This window comes from Hibiscus syriacus, unplaced genomic scaffold, assembly GCF_006381635.1.
Source record: "Hibiscus syriacus cultivar Baekdansim isolate YM2019G1 unplaced genomic scaffold, ASM638163v2 tig00116962_pilon, whole genome shotgun sequence".
NCBI lineage: Eukaryota > Viridiplantae > Streptophyta > Magnoliopsida > Malvales > Malvaceae > Hibiscus > Hibiscus syriacus.
In genome coordinates, this window is record NW_024063488.1 from 4,936,297 (window position 1) to 4,957,290 (window position 20,994).

General features: G+C 33.0%; 3 protein-coding genes and 1 pseudogene across 3 annotated transcripts; 3 read left to right on the forward strand and 1 right to left on the reverse strand.

The window, feature by feature from the left end:
- Positions 1-8,005: 8,005 nt before the first annotated feature.
- Positions 8,006-9,274, reverse strand: LOC120190291 (annotated as a pseudogene).
- Positions 9,275-10,669: 1,395 nt separating this feature from the next.
- Positions 10,670-12,050, forward strand: LOC120190274 (probable E3 ubiquitin-protein ligase RNF217). The gene is made up of 2 exons (XM_039193374.1): positions 10,670-11,526; positions 11,772-12,050. The coding sequence occupies exons 1-2, from the start codon at positions 10,691-10,693 to the stop codon at positions 11,842-11,844; spliced, it is 909 nt and encodes a 302-aa protein (XP_039049305.1). The 5' UTR covers positions 10,670-10,690; the 3' UTR covers positions 11,845-12,050.
- Positions 12,051-14,052: 2,002 nt separating this feature from the next.
- On the forward strand, positions 14,053-15,424 carry LOC120190461 (probable E3 ubiquitin-protein ligase RNF144A-B). Its single transcript, XM_039193537.1, has 2 exons — positions 14,053-15,005; positions 15,206-15,424. Exons 1-2 carry the CDS (start codon positions 14,194-14,196, stop codon positions 15,276-15,278), a joined length of 885 nt encoding a protein of 294 aa, XP_039049468.1. The 5' UTR covers positions 14,053-14,193; the 3' UTR covers positions 15,279-15,424.
- Positions 15,425-15,970: 546 nt separating this feature from the next.
- LOC120190004 (ribulose bisphosphate carboxylase/oxygenase activase, chloroplastic) lies at positions 15,971-20,182 on the forward strand. Its single transcript, XM_039193135.1, has 12 exons — positions 15,971-16,348; positions 16,451-16,536; positions 17,217-17,226; positions 17,619-17,681; positions 17,808-17,921; positions 18,085-18,146; positions 18,644-18,698; positions 18,840-19,041; positions 19,230-19,336; positions 19,505-19,560; positions 19,718-19,810; positions 19,903-20,182. The coding sequence occupies exons 1-12, from the start codon at positions 16,021-16,023 to the stop codon at positions 20,008-20,010; spliced, it is 1,284 nt and encodes a 427-aa protein (XP_039049066.1). The 5' UTR covers positions 15,971-16,020; the 3' UTR covers positions 20,011-20,182.
- Positions 20,183-20,994: the final 812 nt, after the last annotated feature.

Sequence of the window (20,994 nt, forward strand, 5' to 3'; positions counted from 1 at the left end):
AACATTTCATATAAGTCCTTGCACTAATCAATTATTATACTTTAAATCACCAAATTCTGAAACTTTACAATTTAGTCACTTAACCCGATATTAAGGATGTTACAATATATATATATATATATATATATATATATAAGAAATGATTATTGTAGTAAACATTGAGAGTTATTTTGACATTATGTCTTTTATTATTCTATTTTTTTTATTAATTTGACTATTATACTTATCGTTTATATACTATACTTTAAATTTCTAGTATCTAAATTCGTTTTAATTTTAATCATATCAGATATGTAAAATCTAGAAAATGAAATCATGATAGAATTTTACCAAGCATTTGAATATTCTATAATTTCTATTTGGTTGAATTTAAATAGTAGGTGGCTATAAATAGATTTATATGTCACATAATTTAATTGGATATAAATACAGTTTTGAATGTTTTAAAAAATGGATTCTAATAAAATCAATTTCCTCCTCTACTTTTGCTTTGGTTTTTTATGAAAATTAAACATAAATTGGCTAGGTGATATAGAATTAAGAATAAAATAAATTAAGTTGAGAGAATTCTCATCGTTTTTGCAATACCGATTATACCAGAAAAAAGTAACTGTGAACTAACCACACTATAAAAGAAAGTTTTGGTGGTTGCTACTTTGTCATTAATCTCAACCGTTTTACAGTTGCATTCTAACTTGCCTAATTTACACAAATGCTTTAATGGGTGTTATTTTATCAACCCTGAAAATTGGTGGCACTTTGAAAAAGTTTGCACCATTTTCCTAATTTGGTCACATTAATTTTAAGAGAAAATAACCCAGTGACCAAAAATGCCTTATAATATACGATTTTAATCAACTTTTTTGGATTTGCCAAAATGACCAACTAAATCGCAATGCGATCGATAATTCGCAACGCGATCTCCGGTATCGCAAATCAGTTTTCAGATTCGCAACGCGAACTTCGACTATCGTATTGCGATTTACATATTCGCATTGCGATAGTCCAAGTTCGCGTTGCGATTTATTCCAAGTTCGTTGCGATAGTCGAAGTTCGCGTTGCGATTTATTCCAAATTCGTTGCGATAGTCCAAGTTCGCGTTGCGATTTATTCCAAGTTCGTTGCGATAGTCGAAGTTCGCGTTGCGATTTATTCCAAATCCGTTGCGATAGTCCAAGTTCGCCACGACACGACCCGAGACGAGACGAGACGGACGGCGGCGGCGGCGGCGCGCGAGAGTTCCCCTTGTTCTCTATCACTCAACAAGGAAGTAGGAAAGCCAAGCCTTAAATACATTCCAAATAGTGTTTCCAATACTATGTGGGATTGAGCATTACCAACACTTGTTCCCAATACTATGTTGGATTGAGCCTTAAATAGTGATATTATTTTTGAATGTTTTGCTTAAAATTGCAATAATCGCGATTGATTGTAGATTGACTTTTAATTATGACATATTTAATCGTATAATACTAATGCAATTGGTTGCTGATTTAGTTGTTTTAAGGTGCATGATTGTTAATTGTTTTCTGAACAATCACATTGTATTGGAAACAAGTGTTGGTAATGCTCAATCCCACATAGTATTGTAAACACTATTGAGAATGGTATTTAAGGCTTGACTTCCCACTTCCTTGTTGAGTGATAGAGAACAAGGGGGACTTTCGCGCGCCGCCGCCGCCGTCGTCCGTCCCGTCCCGTCCCGTCCCGTCTCGAATACTATTTTTTTAGAAAATTCTTAAAAACAATGCATACCACCAGTCGTTGCGATTTTGACTATCGCAACGAATTTGGAATAAATCGCAATACCACCAATCGTTGCGATTTATATTCGCATTGATAGGTCCAAGTTCGCATTGCGATTTAGTTGGTCATTTTGACAAATCCAAAAAAAGTTGGTTAAAATCGTATATTATAAGGCATTTTTGGTCAATGATGTTATTTTCTCTAATTTTAATTGGGTAAGTAATTGTGGGGACTTGTGATTTTAAACATCTTTAAATGTCAAAGTATGATAAAGTGAAAAATAATTAAAATGTGACATAATATCTAAAAATTCTTAATACTTTAGTGTTTTGTAACTTTTTTCTCCACTAAACTTTTTTTTTTATATTTTAATTATTTTTTTAATTTTTATATAAATTTATATAGCCACACAATCACAACTTTAGATCTGATCCTATAGATTGAAGATGCATTATACTCGTCACTAGATCAAACAGCATATTTTTTATTTTGTTTAAATTAAAGTTTTAATTCAATTCATTCATTTTCTTTTATTAATCTAATTAATAATATATTTTTTTAAAATAAGAAAGTTATTAGAAGTAGATGAAATAAAAAGCACAGAAATATATTTGAAATACTAAGTTTTCTTTTTTAAAATATGGTAGTTAATGAATTGTAATGTATTTGAAGTAATTTAAAAAAAATTACAAATTTATTGTTAATGGTATATGATATAGTATATTAAAATTATTTTTTAATTTAATTACTTGAAAGAAATTGGGAAGTTGATCTGAAACACATACCAAGAGAAGCAAATCGCGTGGCAAATTTTATCACCAAACATATGTGGAAACACCATGAAGACATCAACTTCTTGAAAGAGTACCCTAAAGCTAGGAGCTGCTGATAGTGACAAGACGGGAAGCTAGGCGGCCTTTTTCCTTTTCAACAAAAAAAAATATTTTTTTTATTTATAGATTTAATCATTATTTGATTAATTCAATTAATCTTTTTTAGAATTTATCAAATGATTTCAATAGTAAAGATGAATATTGTTCTTCTTAAAGGTCTTTGATTCAATTAATTATATTTACACAGTGTATATTATCAATGAATTTAAAAAAACGGAGACCATCATATAAATTTTTTTCTTTATAAAAAGATCGATCTTATAACATGAATGCATTTAATACAAACTATGAAGGAATGAAAACAAATTAAATTAATTAATTTGATGTTCAAATTAACATACAGTCAAATTAGAGTAATGATAGCAAATGCGAGCTTGTTCGAATAACTATCACAAATAGACAAACATGGGAGTGTTCCATTCACACCAACTAACTTTTTGCACCCTTTTATATAAAATACAATTATTTTATGTTTTTATTAAATTAATTATTGAAATCTATTTCGTGTCTCTAGTCTATAATTTAAATTAAATAAGATATATAATCATTTTCCTATAATATATAAAAATAATCCTTAAAATCACCATGGACGAAGCATAAAAAGAAGGGGGAAATACACATCTTCTTTCAAAGAGAACAGACATCGTGGTGTGAAAATTTGTGTTGCACACTCCTACAAAATTTAATAAAAATAAAACTTCTAGAACAATATTTTAATTAACCCAAAGTAGTGTCACAAAATTGTCAGCATTTGCTTTTCCTTAAAATATATATTACTAATTTAGTATAAATTTGTGATAATAAAAATAAAAATAAAAAAAGATTTACTGACAAAATGGTAAGCATTTGCTTTTCCTTAAAATATATATTACTAATTTAGTATAAATTTGTGATAATAATAATAAAAATAAAAAATATTTACTGACAAAATGGTAGGATACAAGAAATTGTCAGGAAAAAAAAAAGAGAGAGATCCACGCCATGTGGCGTTGTTAATAGCAACCTTGTCTTTGAAATGCTACATTTGTAATTGAATGCGACATTCCCAACCACGCTTACCTCTAATTTCTGTCGGTGACCGCTCCCATTTCCTTTTTTTTTTCTTTTTTAAAATAAAATATATAATCGCCAACGCTTTTCTGTCATAAGAATTTCCCTTCTGTTGGTATAATTATATATTTTTAAAATAAAATATATAATCATGTATAGTTTTGTCATCTCATATTTTTAAATTCTTAAAATTTAATTTCTAAATTATGAGTATTGATGACACATGTCGAATTTAAATTATTTAAAATTGTGTAAAAGTATTTTTCTATAATATATATGATTTACTACATTATAAAATAAATGATTTAAGTTTTAATTTGGTTAATATGATCATTAATGTAATCTCCAAAAGAATATTTATAAGAGAATCTAGGGAGTGAAGTAGAAAAATAAGCCATGACATACATAAAACTCTGGGTTTGATGGCCGGGTTCTTTTGATTTTGACCCAAGGTAAATGTAATGTGATTGTTTTTCTTCTATTGGATTTTAATATATATATATATATATATATATATATATGGTCTGTTTGTTTCACTGAAATCGTTTTCCTAAAAATGTTTTCCGTTAAATAAATTATATTTTTTGGAAAATATTTTACAATGTTTAGAATATGTTGTTTAAAGCATTTTTTCCACTAGTTGATGAATTTTTTAAAAATTATTTATTATAAATACTAAATACAATAAATAATATTATTTATCATAAAACTTAATATTATTTTTTTTAAATATTAAAATAATTTATTTATGATTAAAATATTGTTTTTATAATTTTATTAATAAATATTAATATTGGTATTTTATTGAAATAAAATATTATAAATTATATTATTTATTAAAGTAATAGTGTTATATTATATTTTAAAAATATTAATTAGTATATTTTAAATATCTTTATTAAAAATATTTTATTATTATATTAATATAAATATAAATAATATTATTCATTATTAATAATTTAATAATATTATTTCTATGAAATTAATAAATAATATAATTTTTTTTAATAATTTATTATATATTATTAAAATAAAAATATAATATCTTATATTATTATAATATAATTGATTATTTTATTATAATATTAAAAATATAATATTATATTGTTAGAAATATTAATAAATGTATTTAAATATTTTAATAATTAATATTTTGTTAAAAATGTTATTAATATATTTTATAATATTAAATTCATAAAATAAATTTATTTTGAGTATTTATTCTTTGAAGTTAAAAGTTCGGAAAATGACTTAGGGAAAATCAGATCGTAAGTCATTTTTAGAACGATCTCATTTTCAAGAAAATACAAAGGAAATTCTGTTGACCAGGAAAATATTTTACGTTGAGCAACCAGTTTTCCTCCAACCAAGCACTGGAAAATGAGGAAAACATTTTTCGCAAAACGTTTTACCTTAAACAAACGGACCGTAGTTACCTTATATATTATTGTTTTATTTTGTTTCACATGAATCTTCATTCCAAAAAATATACATGTCATCAATTTTATGTTGTGTTACTCGTATTATCAATCATAACGTACAAAAAAGAAGAAAAAAAAACAATAAAAAAGTTCCATTCTATGTGATGGCTTGATATATTGAAATCTAAGTACTTATCTTTGTACTCGATTTTAGAAGATTGAGAAACCGCTGCTTTTAAATGCCCAAGGTCCAAGGAAGGATACACATACATTGCACATAGATTATGAAATGGAAATCAAAATTGAAAACAAAGGCATTTGAGATGATAAAAGGACATTTATTTCCCTCAAACCAAGGGTCAACGCTCATCTCTCATCCGTTGTTTCTCAATTTCCGTGGAAGCACCTTTGTATGTTATTCCCAGATATGTCATTTCCTGGTGCAGTAAATGAAGACTTGAGTTGAAGTCGGTTTTCTATGTTTTTCCATTCATTATAAAGACTACAGACCTGTAAATTATGCATTTAAAGTTTTGACGAGGAATTACAAGAGATGTGGAGTAGCATTTCATGGTGTTATAGGGACGAAAGATACAAGTTCTGCGTCAAGAATTTTCGCAATAAAATAAAATGAATAATCTTTGGAGATAATCATGTCACGAATATTGACTTGCTTGAAAACGTAATACATGGAAAAGATTAGGATATACATATCCAAACTGTTCAAATGAACAGATAATATGTACTTAGAAAATGTTGGTAAACTAACTTGAGCTGTCTATAGGCAGCATGGATCACTGACTAGTCACTTCTGGTTAAGAATTGTGAGGATCTTTCACTTAAAGCAAACCCAGCTGTCTAATGATAACAATCAGCTACCGAATGCAATATCTTGGGTGGGGATACCATGAACATTTTTATAACATATATGATACCATAAACATTGATGCAGTGGATCAAACATAGTTGCTCTTTTGATTCCATGACTACCATTTACATAGCATATACAATATTGGGATTTCGAAAGAGAGAGATTTTTACATCTCTCGTTCACTTACATTTCCATTATTTGAAAGGACATAAAAATTGGTGGAGATTTTATTCTCTCAAGTGGGGAGAGTTTGTTAATTTTGCCCATACAGAGCTGAGTGTGTGTGTTGGGAGTACGAGCCACGGTGTATAAAATCCAAGCAATCCAACCAAACCAACGTCCTACCTCAAAATTGAGGCCATCTTGCCGGGGCATTGTTCCCATCAGCCAAATCCATTGCCTTGTCTTCATTAAACAGCTCTCCACTTTTTAAGCTCATCCTCAGCCACTTCTCTAATCCCCATTACTTAACTAAATAATTATTAATCATTCTCATTGTTTCCAACAATTAAAGATTAGTACAAAGGAGAAGGCAGGGAAGTAGTCTTTTGTTGTGTAAGGGTATCGTTTCATTGAATTATTAAGCAATAAACGCCTCGAAACTACGTCCACTCCCCTAGTTTTATATATATATATATAAAAAACTATTTTGCATATTCCATGCAAATTCAAACTCCTCAGTTTTTGAATCTACACGTTCACTTGCTTCCTTCATATCTCAGTTAACCTTTATTGGATTTCGGAATTCTAATTGTATATATATATGTGCTTTACCCTTAACCCACACGAATTCAAGCTCTAGGTTGAGCTTTTTTTCCCTTCTCTTTATCCCTGCAAATCTGGTAAAATAACACTTTTGTATTAACCATGGGTGAGTTTCAGTCGCAGCAATACAACCATGGAATTAAGGCCTCTCCTAAGAAAAAGGGTATGGCTTCTCCTCCAAGTGTGCCTCCTTGGTAAAACAACAACGTGCTCGAATCTACATCGTGCGCCGCTGTGCTACCATACTCCTTTGTTGGTACATTCACGGCGATGACTAGACAAGCAGCAACACCAGCCGCACTCTTCAGCGTAGACCATGTTTTTCTTGATGACTTTTGATCAATTAGGCTTCATCAATCATGCTTATCCTGTCTTGGTTCTATGGAGCTCCAGTGTGGCGTATATGTATATACAAATTTTCTCCTAGATTTTTCCTTTTGTGTTTTTGACCTGGTTGGAGTAATCCCATTAGGTTTTAAGGGGAACAGTGGAATCTTATGGCCTTGCCGCAATCTTGCTTTTTCACCAATCAGACATCAAACATGATCTCAGGGAGTTGGTAAAATTATATTAATGTATCAAAAAGTTGTTTGCCTGTTGCTACTAAGGTTAAAGTATTAGGCCCTTATTAAAGATTTACTTCTTTTTTCCCTTCACTTTCCCGGTTCTGGGTAATTGGAGAAATACCTGTAGAAACAATGGAAGAAACGCTTCTTACAGTTGTAATGGTTCAACTGTGTAATGTAGTGTATGAACTGTCACTTAAGGAGTTTACATATAATAAAGGGATTTTAGATCTTTATGTTTAGTGCCTGTTTGATTCGACAGTTTTGTCTGCGCATGGGATTTCGAATGTTAATCTTCTGCAACAGGTTAGAAAATTATTTCATTGCACTCAACACAATTATGGGACCATATGGTCTTCAATCTTTAGTAATTGTGCTGAGATCAAGGCATAATTACTGCATCTGTATCCTTTAGAAATATAACAGTGTACCACTTGTGTCTCAAATGTCTGATACACCTGTCGGAGAAGAAAGACGTTAAGCAACCTTCACAGTGAACTGTTTTCTTTGTTGTATTCTTACAAATAAATCAATCTTAACAAATAATAATAAACATGATTTTGATTGTCCTCTAACAAGTTGTATTAGCCAGATTGAACATATATGAACTGACCCATTTCTTTATGACAGTGACTCCTTGCACTTGGATGTATATCAGTATATCATTTCACAGGCTTCCATGGAAGGCTGGATTCAGGTTTCAATGATTTTTAGTTTAGCTCTCAGTTACTTTCTCAAATTTTCCCCCGACGGTGCCTTTGGAATGGCTTCCATGAAGAACACACGACTTGTTCTCTTGTAAAACGCCACCTTCGCCATTAAAAAACAGAGTATATATGTCAAGTCACATTTTTCATAGGTCAAATTCAACTTCTACTATATGTTAATAGAATTATTATTACCTGTTTCTAAATGTACCGCTTGATTTCATCCTCACTGATTTCTGATTTGTCTGATTTCACCACAAACGCAACAGGAATTTCGCCAGCCGCCACTTCATTCATGTTGAAAATTGCAGACAATTATATTTATTTTAAGTAACCCAGAAAGACATTAAACCAATAAATTAGATATGATATTACTATAAATATGGATTATAAATTAACCATTCTTTTCACTTACCCGACCACAACAGCATCGGTGATATCAGAATGGGCAATGAGCATGGCTTCAAGCTCCGTAGGAGCAACTTGAAGGCCTTTGTATTTGATCAATTCCTTCAACTTCGTCGTCATTATCGATGTAACCAATGTCCCCGGTATGTAACCAGCCATCTTTGTCAATGGTCCTAGCCGTGGCCTCAGGGTCATAAAGGTTCATAATTTATTTTCAAATTTATGGTCATATTTTCTAGTGATTTACCTTTCATGATCTGATCTCCTTTAATGCAAATCTCTCCAGCGTGGTTTCGTGGTAAGGAAGAAGCAGTGTCGGGATCAACAATTTTCATATCCGCGTTCCTTACCACAGTCCCGCGAGTCCCGGATTTGATTTCAAATGGTTCTTTGGCAAATCCCAAACACATTGCTAGAACTGGCCTGCCTCTATCATACCATACCCCTGTAACAGGTTTTCAAGGTTATGTTAATAAAATCTGGTCCATAATAAAGCAGGCCTAGTCCAAGGTTGTTGAAAACGTTTTTGGTGCTTTGCGAGGGCCTTAAAGAGCCTACAACACCAATCTAGACGGTAGCAATCGGAAAAAGAAATCCGGCCAACCACCGTCACAATCCAAGTGAAAAAATCAAATTATTCCTAAAGTTGCTTCGATTTGTTGGGCAAGAGGATTAGGTAAACGATGATTGTCTACAGGACAAAGTCCGACGCAACAAATTAGGATTTAGGGTTAACATCGAATAATATTTTTTTAGGATAAAGAATAATTTTATTATTATTTCTACGTAGAATTTCTCAAATTATCAAACATCTTTAAACTAATTTTAGTATACATCCATTATCCATGGAACTCTGTCTAGGGTTTGTACTTCATTTATAGTACTATAATAACGTCAGATAAAGAAAACATGGCATTCCTTCCTTGGAGAAGTAATATTACCTTGTATTGTGGGGTACTGGGCTTAGATGCCTATTTTAAGTATTTGAATTGATTTTACAAAACAGCTTATATATTAGTCAAAATTAAATATTAAATACGATTAATATTTTATATTATTTGGATAATTTTGAATAAAAGATAAATTTAATAATTTAAATATTTTATTTTTAAAACAACGGAGATAAAAATTGTAATATAATCAACCTAACATTAAAATTAAATTTAAATTTTTGATTTAAAATTTTTAAATATTTAACTGAACTTTAAATTTAAATTCAGATGTAAAAATATATATTAATTATATTTTATATGTAACAATAAAAAATTATCAAGTCCATCAAAAGAATATTTCATATAGTATAATTGTGCTTTATTTCCCACTAATGACCAACGGAAGAGCTTGTTTAATTTCGAAATAAATGTAAATAAGTCGAGATTTATTGATAAAGAAGGGAACGGATTTTGAGGTTACCCCCTTGATGAAGGAGCTCCCTAGGGATCCTCAGTGCTAAATTACTAGAAGAGCCATGGCGCTTCCTCCATTTTGTTAGAAGGGTAAATTACAAATTTTACTAGTCAACTTCCTTCTCACTCTTATTTTGATCATAAAGTTTTAAAAAAATCAATTTAAATACTAATTTTTTATTTTCTCATATTTTATTCATTTATTGTTATCACCCGTCATTAAATACTTAACAACATTATGAACATATATTTATTTTTAAAAAAATTATAAAAAAACTCTATCCTTTTAAAAAAAAATTAAACTTTATATTCTTTTTGATTTTTTGACGATAAATCATCTTCTTTTAAGTTACAATTAGAAGAAGATAGGGAAGGAGAAAAAGAAACTATATATCTTGATTTCACATTGATAAGAAAATGAATATTGTAGATTATAATGATTTGGGACTTCATGAGTTTTAGGTGTTGGGTTGAATTTCATGAATTTTAAAGTGATTTAAAAAAAATGTAAATTGATAAAGTTCATTAATTTATTCAATGGTCAGAGATTATATCAAATAATTATAATTTCAGTGTTAACGTGACAAGAGATGAAATTGTACATTTCATTTTGGGAAGAAAAAGATAAACTAAGAAAATGAAAAATGAAGTAGATGATATGTGATTATAAAAAATTGGTCTATATCAACATACATGACGGTCATATCAATATTTTTTTTATTTAGTGTTTGAATGCTTTAAAAAAGAATAAATTAAAAATTTAATGATTAAATTAAACTGAGTATCATTGTCAGACATATAAGAAAGGGAATTCTGTAGTGTTTAGAGACAGTAAAGAGTCTTTGCTATACGTCAGCATGGCACAAATCGCACCATCATCCGATCTTGATTTTGTTGATGATTTATACTACTCGGCACTCTTTGACCAACCCGAAGATGAAATCTTCCCACCATCCGATGACAAGTATGCCCAAGAGTTGCTGTTTCAAGAGGCTCTCATGTCATCAACAGTTTCTTCGAACATGGGTAACAGAAGCACCATCTGCAACCCGTGCATGGCCCATTCTTCATCTCCCATATTAATCCAACCCGTGCCTCTGCTGGGGTTCATGGACATGGAGACGAAGGAAGCCGGTGAATCCTCCATGAGCTTCTGTGAGATTTGCGTTGAGAGGAAAGAAAACGATCAGATGTTCACAACGGAAAGTTGCAATCACTCTTACTGTTCTGATTGCGTGAGCAAGCATATTTTGACAAGGGTTGAAGAAAACGTGACCGTCATAAGGTGCCCTGGAGTGAATTGCGGAGCTGTCTTGGAACTCGATAACTGTAGGCCTCTGCTTCCTGGGGCGGTAATCCATCGGTGGGAAGATGCACTTTGCCAGGAGTTTATTAATGCATCCCAGAGATTTTACTGCCCTTTCAGGGATTGTTCGGCCTCGTTGCTGAATGACGGAGGGGAAGTTATTAGAGAATCTGAGTGCCCTTTTTGCCATAGGTTGTTTTGTGCACAGTGTTATGTGCCATGGCATCCGGGGATTGAATGTGCGGAATTCCAGAGGCTTAATGAGGATGAAAGAGGCAGACAAGATCTCATGTTGAGGGAACTTGCCAAGGAGAGAAAATGGGCTAGGTGCCCTAAGTGCAAATACTATGTTGAAAGAACAGTTGGTTGCCCACATATGACTTGCAGGTCAGTTGAAATATTCGAATAATTTACGATACTGATTCATCAATGATAATGAACAACTGGCCTTTGTCTTCGGAATTTGGATGATTAGATGTAGATTCTATCCTTGCTTATACTGCAATTGGAAAAATTCCCTTGAAGTCATATAGATTTGTTTAACCTGGACTCCTTAGAATTGTATGATTTAAAACTTGTTAAAAAGAGTGTTAGGGGTTGACAGGGGAGTTGTCCTATGATTGTTCTTGCAGGTGTAAGTTTCAGTTTTGTTATGGTTGCGGAGAGAAGTGGAATGCCAATCACGGTGGTTGCCAGAGGAATTAAGAGCACAACAACTCAACAAGACCACAATAAATGTTACCATCCATCCCTTAAGTTGTTTTTAGTCTCTTAAAAGAAACTATTTGCATCAACTGTGGAGCGAGTTTAATTTGGTTTAATGCTCTAGTTTGTGAAAAGTCGGACCATTTGTTCAATTTAGTACTGAGAATTGCTGGTTATTATTCTACTATGTGAATGATGTTTATCCATTGGAGTTTGTTCTTGATTGATCAAGTTAGTGGTGGTCTATTTGTTCAATTTACATGCTAAAATGCACATCAATACTCAAGTATAAAACCGTAACTGTGCCCTAGAAGCTTATATGATAGACAACAGCTCTTGAAAACAGGCTAGCAGTTTTAGTATTTCACTAATAGCGAAGTGAAAGAATAAACTGCTAAAGTATACTTTCATAGGAATGCTTAATTGAATGGATACGAGCACTCCCTTATGACCTTTGTTTTCTTCAGCTACTGCATTCTGTTTAGTGTGCTATTTTCTGATCGGTTTTAACCAAAACAAGTAAATATAGCTATACTGATAAAAATATCTTGTACCGATCTTGCATATAGGTCTTTGGTCAATTACATGATAATTTTAGGCACTTTTCTCTATTCATAATCTTGGGAGAACTTATAAGTTCCCATACTTGAATGTTCAGTCACAAAGTAGAAACAAGCAAACAGAACAGGTAATCTCACTCTCATGAAGGGCATTCAAGTGCAGTGAGTCTCCTTTCAGTTTGGTTTTCTCTTGTAGGAATCTTTATTTCTCAAAGGAAACCAATGCTTTGGCATGCAACATGAGATCTTCCAGTCTGGTAGATCTCACACTTTTAGTCAGTATCGCAGCTATGCGATTGTCAATTTGTCATTGTCCTGCACCGGACTGGGATCAGGTGTATTGTGCGAAACCAGCCAAAGGTTGCCTGTACAAGTGATGAAAGTGGGGGGTGGGGAACCCAGGTGATCATGATCCAGGCCAAGTTTTTGCACCTGCGCTTATGGTTCTAAGCCTGCGAAACATTGCACGGCTCGAGCTCCTCATGCTGCACTTTGTTTTTAATTAATACAATGGCTAAGGAAGCGGAGCAAACGCAAGACTGATCAGAGATATTGCACCAAGAGTGGGATATGTTCTACGTTACCAATGAAATCAACAATATTCTTTCCTCCCCCACCGTATACCAATCAATAAATATGAGATTTTCATCTAAATATATACAGTAGAGATAGTCTATAAAATTGCACTCCAAAGTTCATTTGCAGCAGACACATCAAACATATGTGCATCAGGTCCTCGTAACCCATGCAAGCTGAATCACTTTCGAGCAAATTATGGTTTTGGTTCAAATTTAATGCTCTTTCTTGTAAAAGTGTATATAGTCTACATTTCCTTGGTGCCAATATGTTGGTTGTATAACAACAAAATCTCAGCTCCGTATTAAGGATAAAAGAAGGCGAGACATCTTCACCCTAATGATGATGAGTGCTAGGAACTATTGCAATAGGAACAAATCCTTAATCATTTGCCAGTGGTGGTCTGATGATCTTCATTCTCATAATTGAGGATGACAGCATCTTTTTCTTACGACAAAGACAAGATACTTTATTAACTAAATGGAATGCCAACAACTAGTTGATCTAGTGGTATGAGACACTAGATCTCTTAAGCAAGATTAGAGATTTGAATCTTTATATTTGTGAATGGAACAAACTATGTTGGAAGGATTGTCGCTATATTGAGTCTATGTACTATCCAAACCGGTTTTGAATAAAAAAAAATGGCATCTCCGCTGGCAAATCTCAATTACAAAAGGGTTATTTAAAATGCATGGAAAAGTCAAATCTGCGTGCAATACTCATGTTTGCCAGATATAATAATAATAATAATAATAGGACTCGGCTTCATTGTTATTTTACCTTCTTTTTCTTTCATGTTGACGGAATCTAATTCTAAAATAGAAACTTGAAAACTAAGTTGCCCGTACTGGAATAAAGATTGGATAGTAAATATATGAAGGATTATATTTTCATATTATTTCTTTGTACAAATGTCGAAAATTGGAGAGGGTGAATAGTATAACTAAAAGCACAAGTCAAAGTTTCATCTCCTCTTATATTTTCCTAGCAATTTACGCGTACTGAAGTCAAGTTTCCGTTGCTTAGTTGTTGATAAATTGCTTGGATCGTAATGGACATTTTCCTAGCAATTTACGCGAAAGTTAAATCAGAAAGGCCATGTTCCTAGCAAGTTAGCTTCAAAGTTTTGCCATTTATATACACATGGTACAAATCAAGGCTATTTAATAGAAAGTAAAGAAGATAGGTACTCCAATTAAGTGCTTGTAACATGGCAAATGCTTCATCTTATTTCGATTTTGCAGGAGAGATTGATTGGTCTGCTCTTTATGGAAACGATGATGGGGATTTGGAAGATTTAGATGCCAAAATCGCTGAAGAGTTGCAGTTTCAAGAAGCAATGTTGCTCTCAGCTAAAGAAAACATCTCGTCTCCATCCTCAACCTCAAGGGCCACCGATACCGGAGCAAGCTCATTGATGCCTAAGCAAAAGCCAAGAAGATCTGCGAAAAAAGCCAGTGAATCCTCCCGATGCTACTGTGAGATATGTGTTGATGGAAAAGAAAGGCATCAAATGTTCACAATCTCGGGATGCTCTCACTCATTTTGTGTTGATTGCATTAGCACATACGTAAAGACAAGGCTGGAGCAACATATAACCATAATCATGTGCCCCGGGGAGGGTTGTGGAGTCATGTTGGAGCTTGAAGCATGCAGGACTCGGCTTCCTAAAGAGGCTATCGATCGTTGGGAAGATTTACTATGTGAAGAGCTACTTTGCGCAACAGGTGGGAGACTTTACTGTCCTTTCAAGGACTGTTCGGCTTTGTTGCTGAATGATAACCAAGGAGAAATCATAGCAGAAACCGAGTGTCCAAACTGCAATAGATTGTTTTGTGCCCAATGTAATGTTCCATGGCATCAAGGGATCAGCTGTGAGGAGTATCAGACGCTGAGTGAGGATGAGAGAGGAAGGGATGATCTCATGGTGAGGAACCTTGCCAAGGAGCAAAAATGGCGTAATTGTCCCAGTTGCCGTTTCATGGTAGAAAGAACCGAAGGTTGCCCGCATATGACTTGCAGGTTAGTCTATGATTTATGCTTGATTATAAAGTAGTTTGAGAAATTCGAGTTGTTTATGTTCAGCACTATTCGTTTTGAAATTAACAAACACCTCGATGGGGGAGAGCAGAACCCTGGTTAATTTTAAGCTCTTTGTTTAGATATTGATGCAAAGAAATAACTATTGATTTACTAGACTTGGTTTATGCTTGTGGTTGCAGGTGCAAGTACCAATTTTGTTATGCGTGTGGAGCTGAATGGACTCATGACCATGGCGGATGCCAGGGCAACTAAGAAACCCTGTATAGAATGACAAGGATAAGAATGTGAAACAGCAATTTTAGTGAAATCGTTTTTAATAATTGGGGAGTGTCTCTTAGCATCCAGATGTAAAACAAACACAACTTGTCCTGAAGTTTGGTTAAAGTTTAATGCTCTTTAAACCAGGAAGCATACAGCGTAATAATTGATTTGGTTTTTAAATTGGTATCACTATGCGAACATCATTTGGCTTTGTCTTGCTGCTATCTGAAGGAATTTCTAAGACAACTCCGCAAACTTACCAGATTAATTCCAACAAGTGAAATCCACACGTCTTGAATTCATTTTTCGTTCATTTTCTTGCCCATGTCCTACTACATAAACTAGATTATAATTTTCACCTAATCATAAAAAGGACAGTTTTTTCTAAACCAAATTATTAATCAAATCCAAATTCCAAATGAATTATGTCAATCTGATAGCAACCCATTTATTTATGGACTAATTCATCTACATTCTATCATTGCACTACTTCCAGGTACTTGCCTCAACTTGAAAATTAACTGTTGGCTAAAACTGCTGATTCTTAATTGGTTCATGCTTCTTTCCCTTCTACTTTAGCCATTTGGGTTTCGAAAAGGTGGCTGAGAAGGAGAATCACATAACTGTAACTTGTCTGTTTGTGGCGCTAAATGTTCCGATACTTGCAATCTCTCCATTTAAGAAGAACCACAGAACCCAAAAAAAAAAACTGCTTATTTTACAGAAAACCCATATGGCTCTGTTCAGAGTCCCATGTTTTTTCCCTTCTACTCTCCCTTCATCCTTTCCAAAGCTATTGTCGCCAGTTCCTTCCTTTTCAATTTCTTCTTCTTCAAAATCTACTCCCAATCAATTAAAAAATGACGGTGATGACAGTAATACGGATAATCCCAAGAAATCAAAGAAATTGTCAGAGCAGTCTTCCTGGGAAACCAAAGATTCTGAAGGAAGAGATTATCTTTACAGGCTTGGCCAAGAGGGTGATAACATGAACATAGCTGTTGGTGCTAAAGCTGGTGTGATTGATGATCTTTTTACTGGGAATTTTCTTGGCAAAGACTGTAATTTTTCCTCCCTTTGCTTTCCCTGTTCATATATTTGACTTCTACCAAACTGTTTAAAGAAATGAAATTGAAGATTTGTTTTTTTGTTTTTATCTGTAGCGGATATTGTGTTTGATTACAGGCAGAAGGTGACGAGGTCCTTTGAGTATCTACAAGGGGATTATTACATTGCTCCTACATTCTTGGTAATTTTTTAAGGCTAATAATTATTTGGATTTCTTTTGGAAAAGAATAGTTAAAGATGGCTTTTTATGATTCAGGTTGATAGGTTTGAACTAGAATGTAATTAGCTTTACAGTGTCTTGTTTATTTTACAGTACTTTTTTTCCCTATACCTAATGGGTTTTGCACCTTAAATTGAATTTGAGGTGGTCTTTAACGATTGCAAATGAATTTTGTGAAATTCTTTCAAATTTGTTTTCACTAAAGTGGAATGATGCTACATTTTGGAGTTTTGAAATAGGTAAATTTTGATGGTTGATATATGAACTCATACTGCTTTCTCATGTTCACAAGCTGCTTGTTATGTGACGCATTGCCTTCCTGAAGTGGTTATTTTTGGTCATATATGCTTTTTTTCTTTTGATCGGTATATAATAATTTTCAATTCAACTTTACTATCCGGTTTGAGCTTAAAGTCTTCATTTTATAGTTGCTTTCAATTCAGTTTCAGTTGATATGTAATTACTTTTATCCAAGTATTCTGAGCTTACTACATCAGCATAGGATCCGTTTTCTTTACCCAAAATGTGGAAATTCACCATCTTTTTGCTACTATTATCTTGCATTTCCTTTCTGCTTCTTTTGTGTTTATTTGATTTGTCAGAAGCTAATGCTGTATTATGTTTGCTTTTCTCGTTGACAGGATAAAGTTGGTAAGTTCTATGAAATTACGCTAAGATGAGAAGATCGCAATGAATGATACAGGAATCGTAGGAAATCCGGCAGGAATTACTGAACTGTGCATACCTTTAGTCTTTTTTTTAGAATATCCATAGCGTTGGTGTTTTTGTTACATGCTTTAGTAGGGGGATACATCTGATATATCACTGTCGATGCTTCAGTATTATCTGTCGCTGCTTACCACGCCATAATCTTATTATCTCTGATGTGCGATCTTCCACTTGCCAACCTTCTCGTATTTTGTAACTTGATTCTTAGCTTTTTATACTATTATTATGACTTTCAGATTTTACAACAAATGAAAATCATTCTATCATTTGTCTTCTCACATATGACCTGTTTTCCGGTTCTACTTACTGTGTAGCATGCCACATCGTGAAGAACTACATTGCTCATCTTCTCAATGTGAAAGTTCCTTTGATTCTAGGTATGCATTTGAAATATCTTATATGGACTGCAGATTCTTTTCCTGACATGCATTTCTCACAAAATCATGTAGTATCTTGTAATTCTCCATTATTTAATTTCTGAACCATTGGATTTTGACTTACAGGTGTCTGGGGAGGGAAAGGTCAAGGGAAAACATTCCAAACTGAACTCATTTTTCAGGCTATGGGGATTGTACCTGTAATTATGTCTGCTGGGGAACTAGAATCTGAATGGGCTGGTAAGACAAGTTTCTGCTGTGTTCCCTTCCTTGCTGATATATATACACACACATATGTCAAATGCTACTTTTTCTGAAAGAATATGAGGAGATCCTCTCCGTTCAGTTATTTTCCTTCTATGTGAAAAGACATAGTGCATTCAAATCATTGTTTCCTTAACAGGAGAACCAGGAAAATTAATACGTGAACGCTACAGAACAGCTTCCCAAGTGGTCCAGAACCAAGTTAGAAGCTTTACCACCCTCATTCTTCATATATGTATGTCTAGGTTTATGAAGTTGAAGTTTAAGAATACTCTTTAGTACCTATGGTAAAATCTGCATGTGGTATTAGCCTTTCACTAGGGATATACTATGATATAAAATGTGTCAATGAACGAATTATTCATCAATTATCTTTTTCAAGTACTTACAATGATAAGATGAAATAGTGTAACTTTGTTGTCAGCAATTCCTATTTCCATGTCCGATTTTGAGGAGTTCATCAGTGCCTGACAGAGATGGGAAGGGAAAGGCTAAATTTGTTCCCTTGCCGTAGAAATCAGATCTATGGCAAACTTATTAGCATGAAAATAGAAAAATAATGACCATCAGAGTATGTGGGCTTTCAAAAAAACATTTATAGATACTCTGTGTGCTGATGTATGTTCCACATCATTGTTAATGGCTTTCTGCAACTGTTTTCAGCTGGTTGTTTGTTTGAATTTTCTGAACTAATACAGGGCAAGATGAGTTGTCTGATGATCAATGACATTGATGCTGGCCTTGGTAGATTTGGTGAGCTAATGTTTTTCTGGCACTGAAAACCTTGAACTGCACCAGATTATGCTTTAAGTTCCATACATTCCTTTGATGAATAAGTTCACTTATTTACTGATTCATTACCTTGAACTTTATATATTTTCTCGTCTTATCTAGGTAATACTCAAATGACAGTAAACAATCAGATTGTTTCTGGTACCTTAATGAATTTGTCAGATAATCCAACTAGAGTTAGCATTGGACAAGATTGGCGAGAATCAGACATAACAAATAGAGTCCCTATCATAGTCACAGGGAATGATTTTTCAACCCTTTATGCTCCCTTGATTCGTGATGGAAGGATGGAAAAGTTCTACTGGTACATGATAATAAAAGCTCCTATCTTTTCTTCGCTTTAATGTGCTTTTGATATGTCTAGTTCTCTCATTCTTCGCTCCATTTTCTTTTTGCTTCCTTACCGTGTTTGTCGTTGTAAATGTCAACAAATAAAATTATATGTGTTTCCCTTCGACTAATTTATCGTCGAACACATCATTTGTGATACAGGCAGCCTACTCAGGAAGATATTGTGAACATTGTTCACAGAATGTATGAGAAAGATGGCATATCTAGGGATGAGGTTGTAAGCATTGTGGAGAAGTTTCCCAATCAAGGTATTTTTGGATCCTGCATGATCTCCATGATTAGATTTTGTCTATCATTTCTGTAGCAAATGTGTGGAGGGAGCAACAATGATTATTATGGAATCCTGATTCTTACCTGCTTAAAGTATATTGTATAGAGTGCATATTGAATTGTTTTTCTCTTTGGTTTTTGGACAGCCTTGGATTTTTATGGAGCTCTTAGATCCCGAACATACGACCGATCAATTTCAAAGGTATGTAACTCTTCATTTATGGTGGGAAGGTATCTAATATGTGAATACCTGTTCTTTTTGCCACCGCTGGGACATGTATATATTTTCTCATTGGTCCAAAGAAAAGAAGTAATTTAAAAGTATTTTGGTCATCTTACTTGCTCCTTTCCCATTGCAGTGGGTTGAGGATATTGGAGGAGTTGAAAAACTTGGAAACAAGCTGCTGAGACGAAGAAAGGATGAAGAGCTCCCCGTATATACTCCCCCACAGGTAGTTCTAAACAAGTTGAATTTTGTGAAAGATGGTTTTAGCTTTGTGAACTTGTATGGGATTGACTGAGAGTGGGATGTTTGTTTGAACAGCAAACGGTAGAGGCTTTACTTGAATCAGGGCATTCTCTCCTCAGGGATCAACAGCTAATAATGGAGACCAAACTTTCAAAGGAGTACATGAAGAACCTTGATGACTGACTCTCATACAATACAAAATATTATCAACACTGTTGATCTCTCTCTCTCTCTCTCTCTCTCTCTCTGTTTTTGGTTTATTGAGATGTGGAGTTAAATCATGTATAACCTAATTTAGACGCACACATATTTGTGGCCTTAATTATCAGACGATGGGTCCATGCCCTTTAGTATCAGGGCAAGGAGTTGGTTCAAGCTATGGAAGCTAACATTCCACCCAAAAACATGCATTCTTAGAACACATCTTTTGCATTCAAGTACATATACTGTATATAATACATCAAGTGGTTTTAACGGTTAAAGGGACTGTTATTATTTTATAAGTCTTTAAGTTTAAATTGTTGTATCTATAAGACATGTATACATTTAGTTTAATCATTAAAAATAAGAGAAATTAACTTGTTAAAAATTATCAGAAATAAATTTAGTATATTTAATTTAATTTTGTTAAATATTTTATATTTAATGGTATATGGGATTTTACACTTTCATGAGAAAAAAATGAATAAAATAATTTGGCCCTTTGACCATTGAGAAGCGACATTGACCATTATAATATTAATGTGATAGTTCATGATGTTGATATGATAATTTATAATGATTGTGATTTATAAAAAATATAAATTAATAAAAACACTGATAACAAAAAAAAAATAAAAAAATAGACCAATTATAAAATAATAAATTATTAATTATTAAAAAAATAATATTTAAACACTTTCATTGAACAAAATCTTCGATTACCTCCGTTAGTATGAATCTATTGTTATTTAATAAACATACTTTTAGTCAAAAATATAACAATAATACTTTTTATATTTTATTTTTTAAATAGTTTTTGGACATATTGTCATAAGATCATAAAAATATGTATTTAGAAATTCAAAAGTAAAGTGTATACGATTGATTTAATTTACGACAACTTTGAATTATATTCGGATACAAAATTCTTAAGTCTCGATTAATTCAGCACGAATAGTTTCTAAT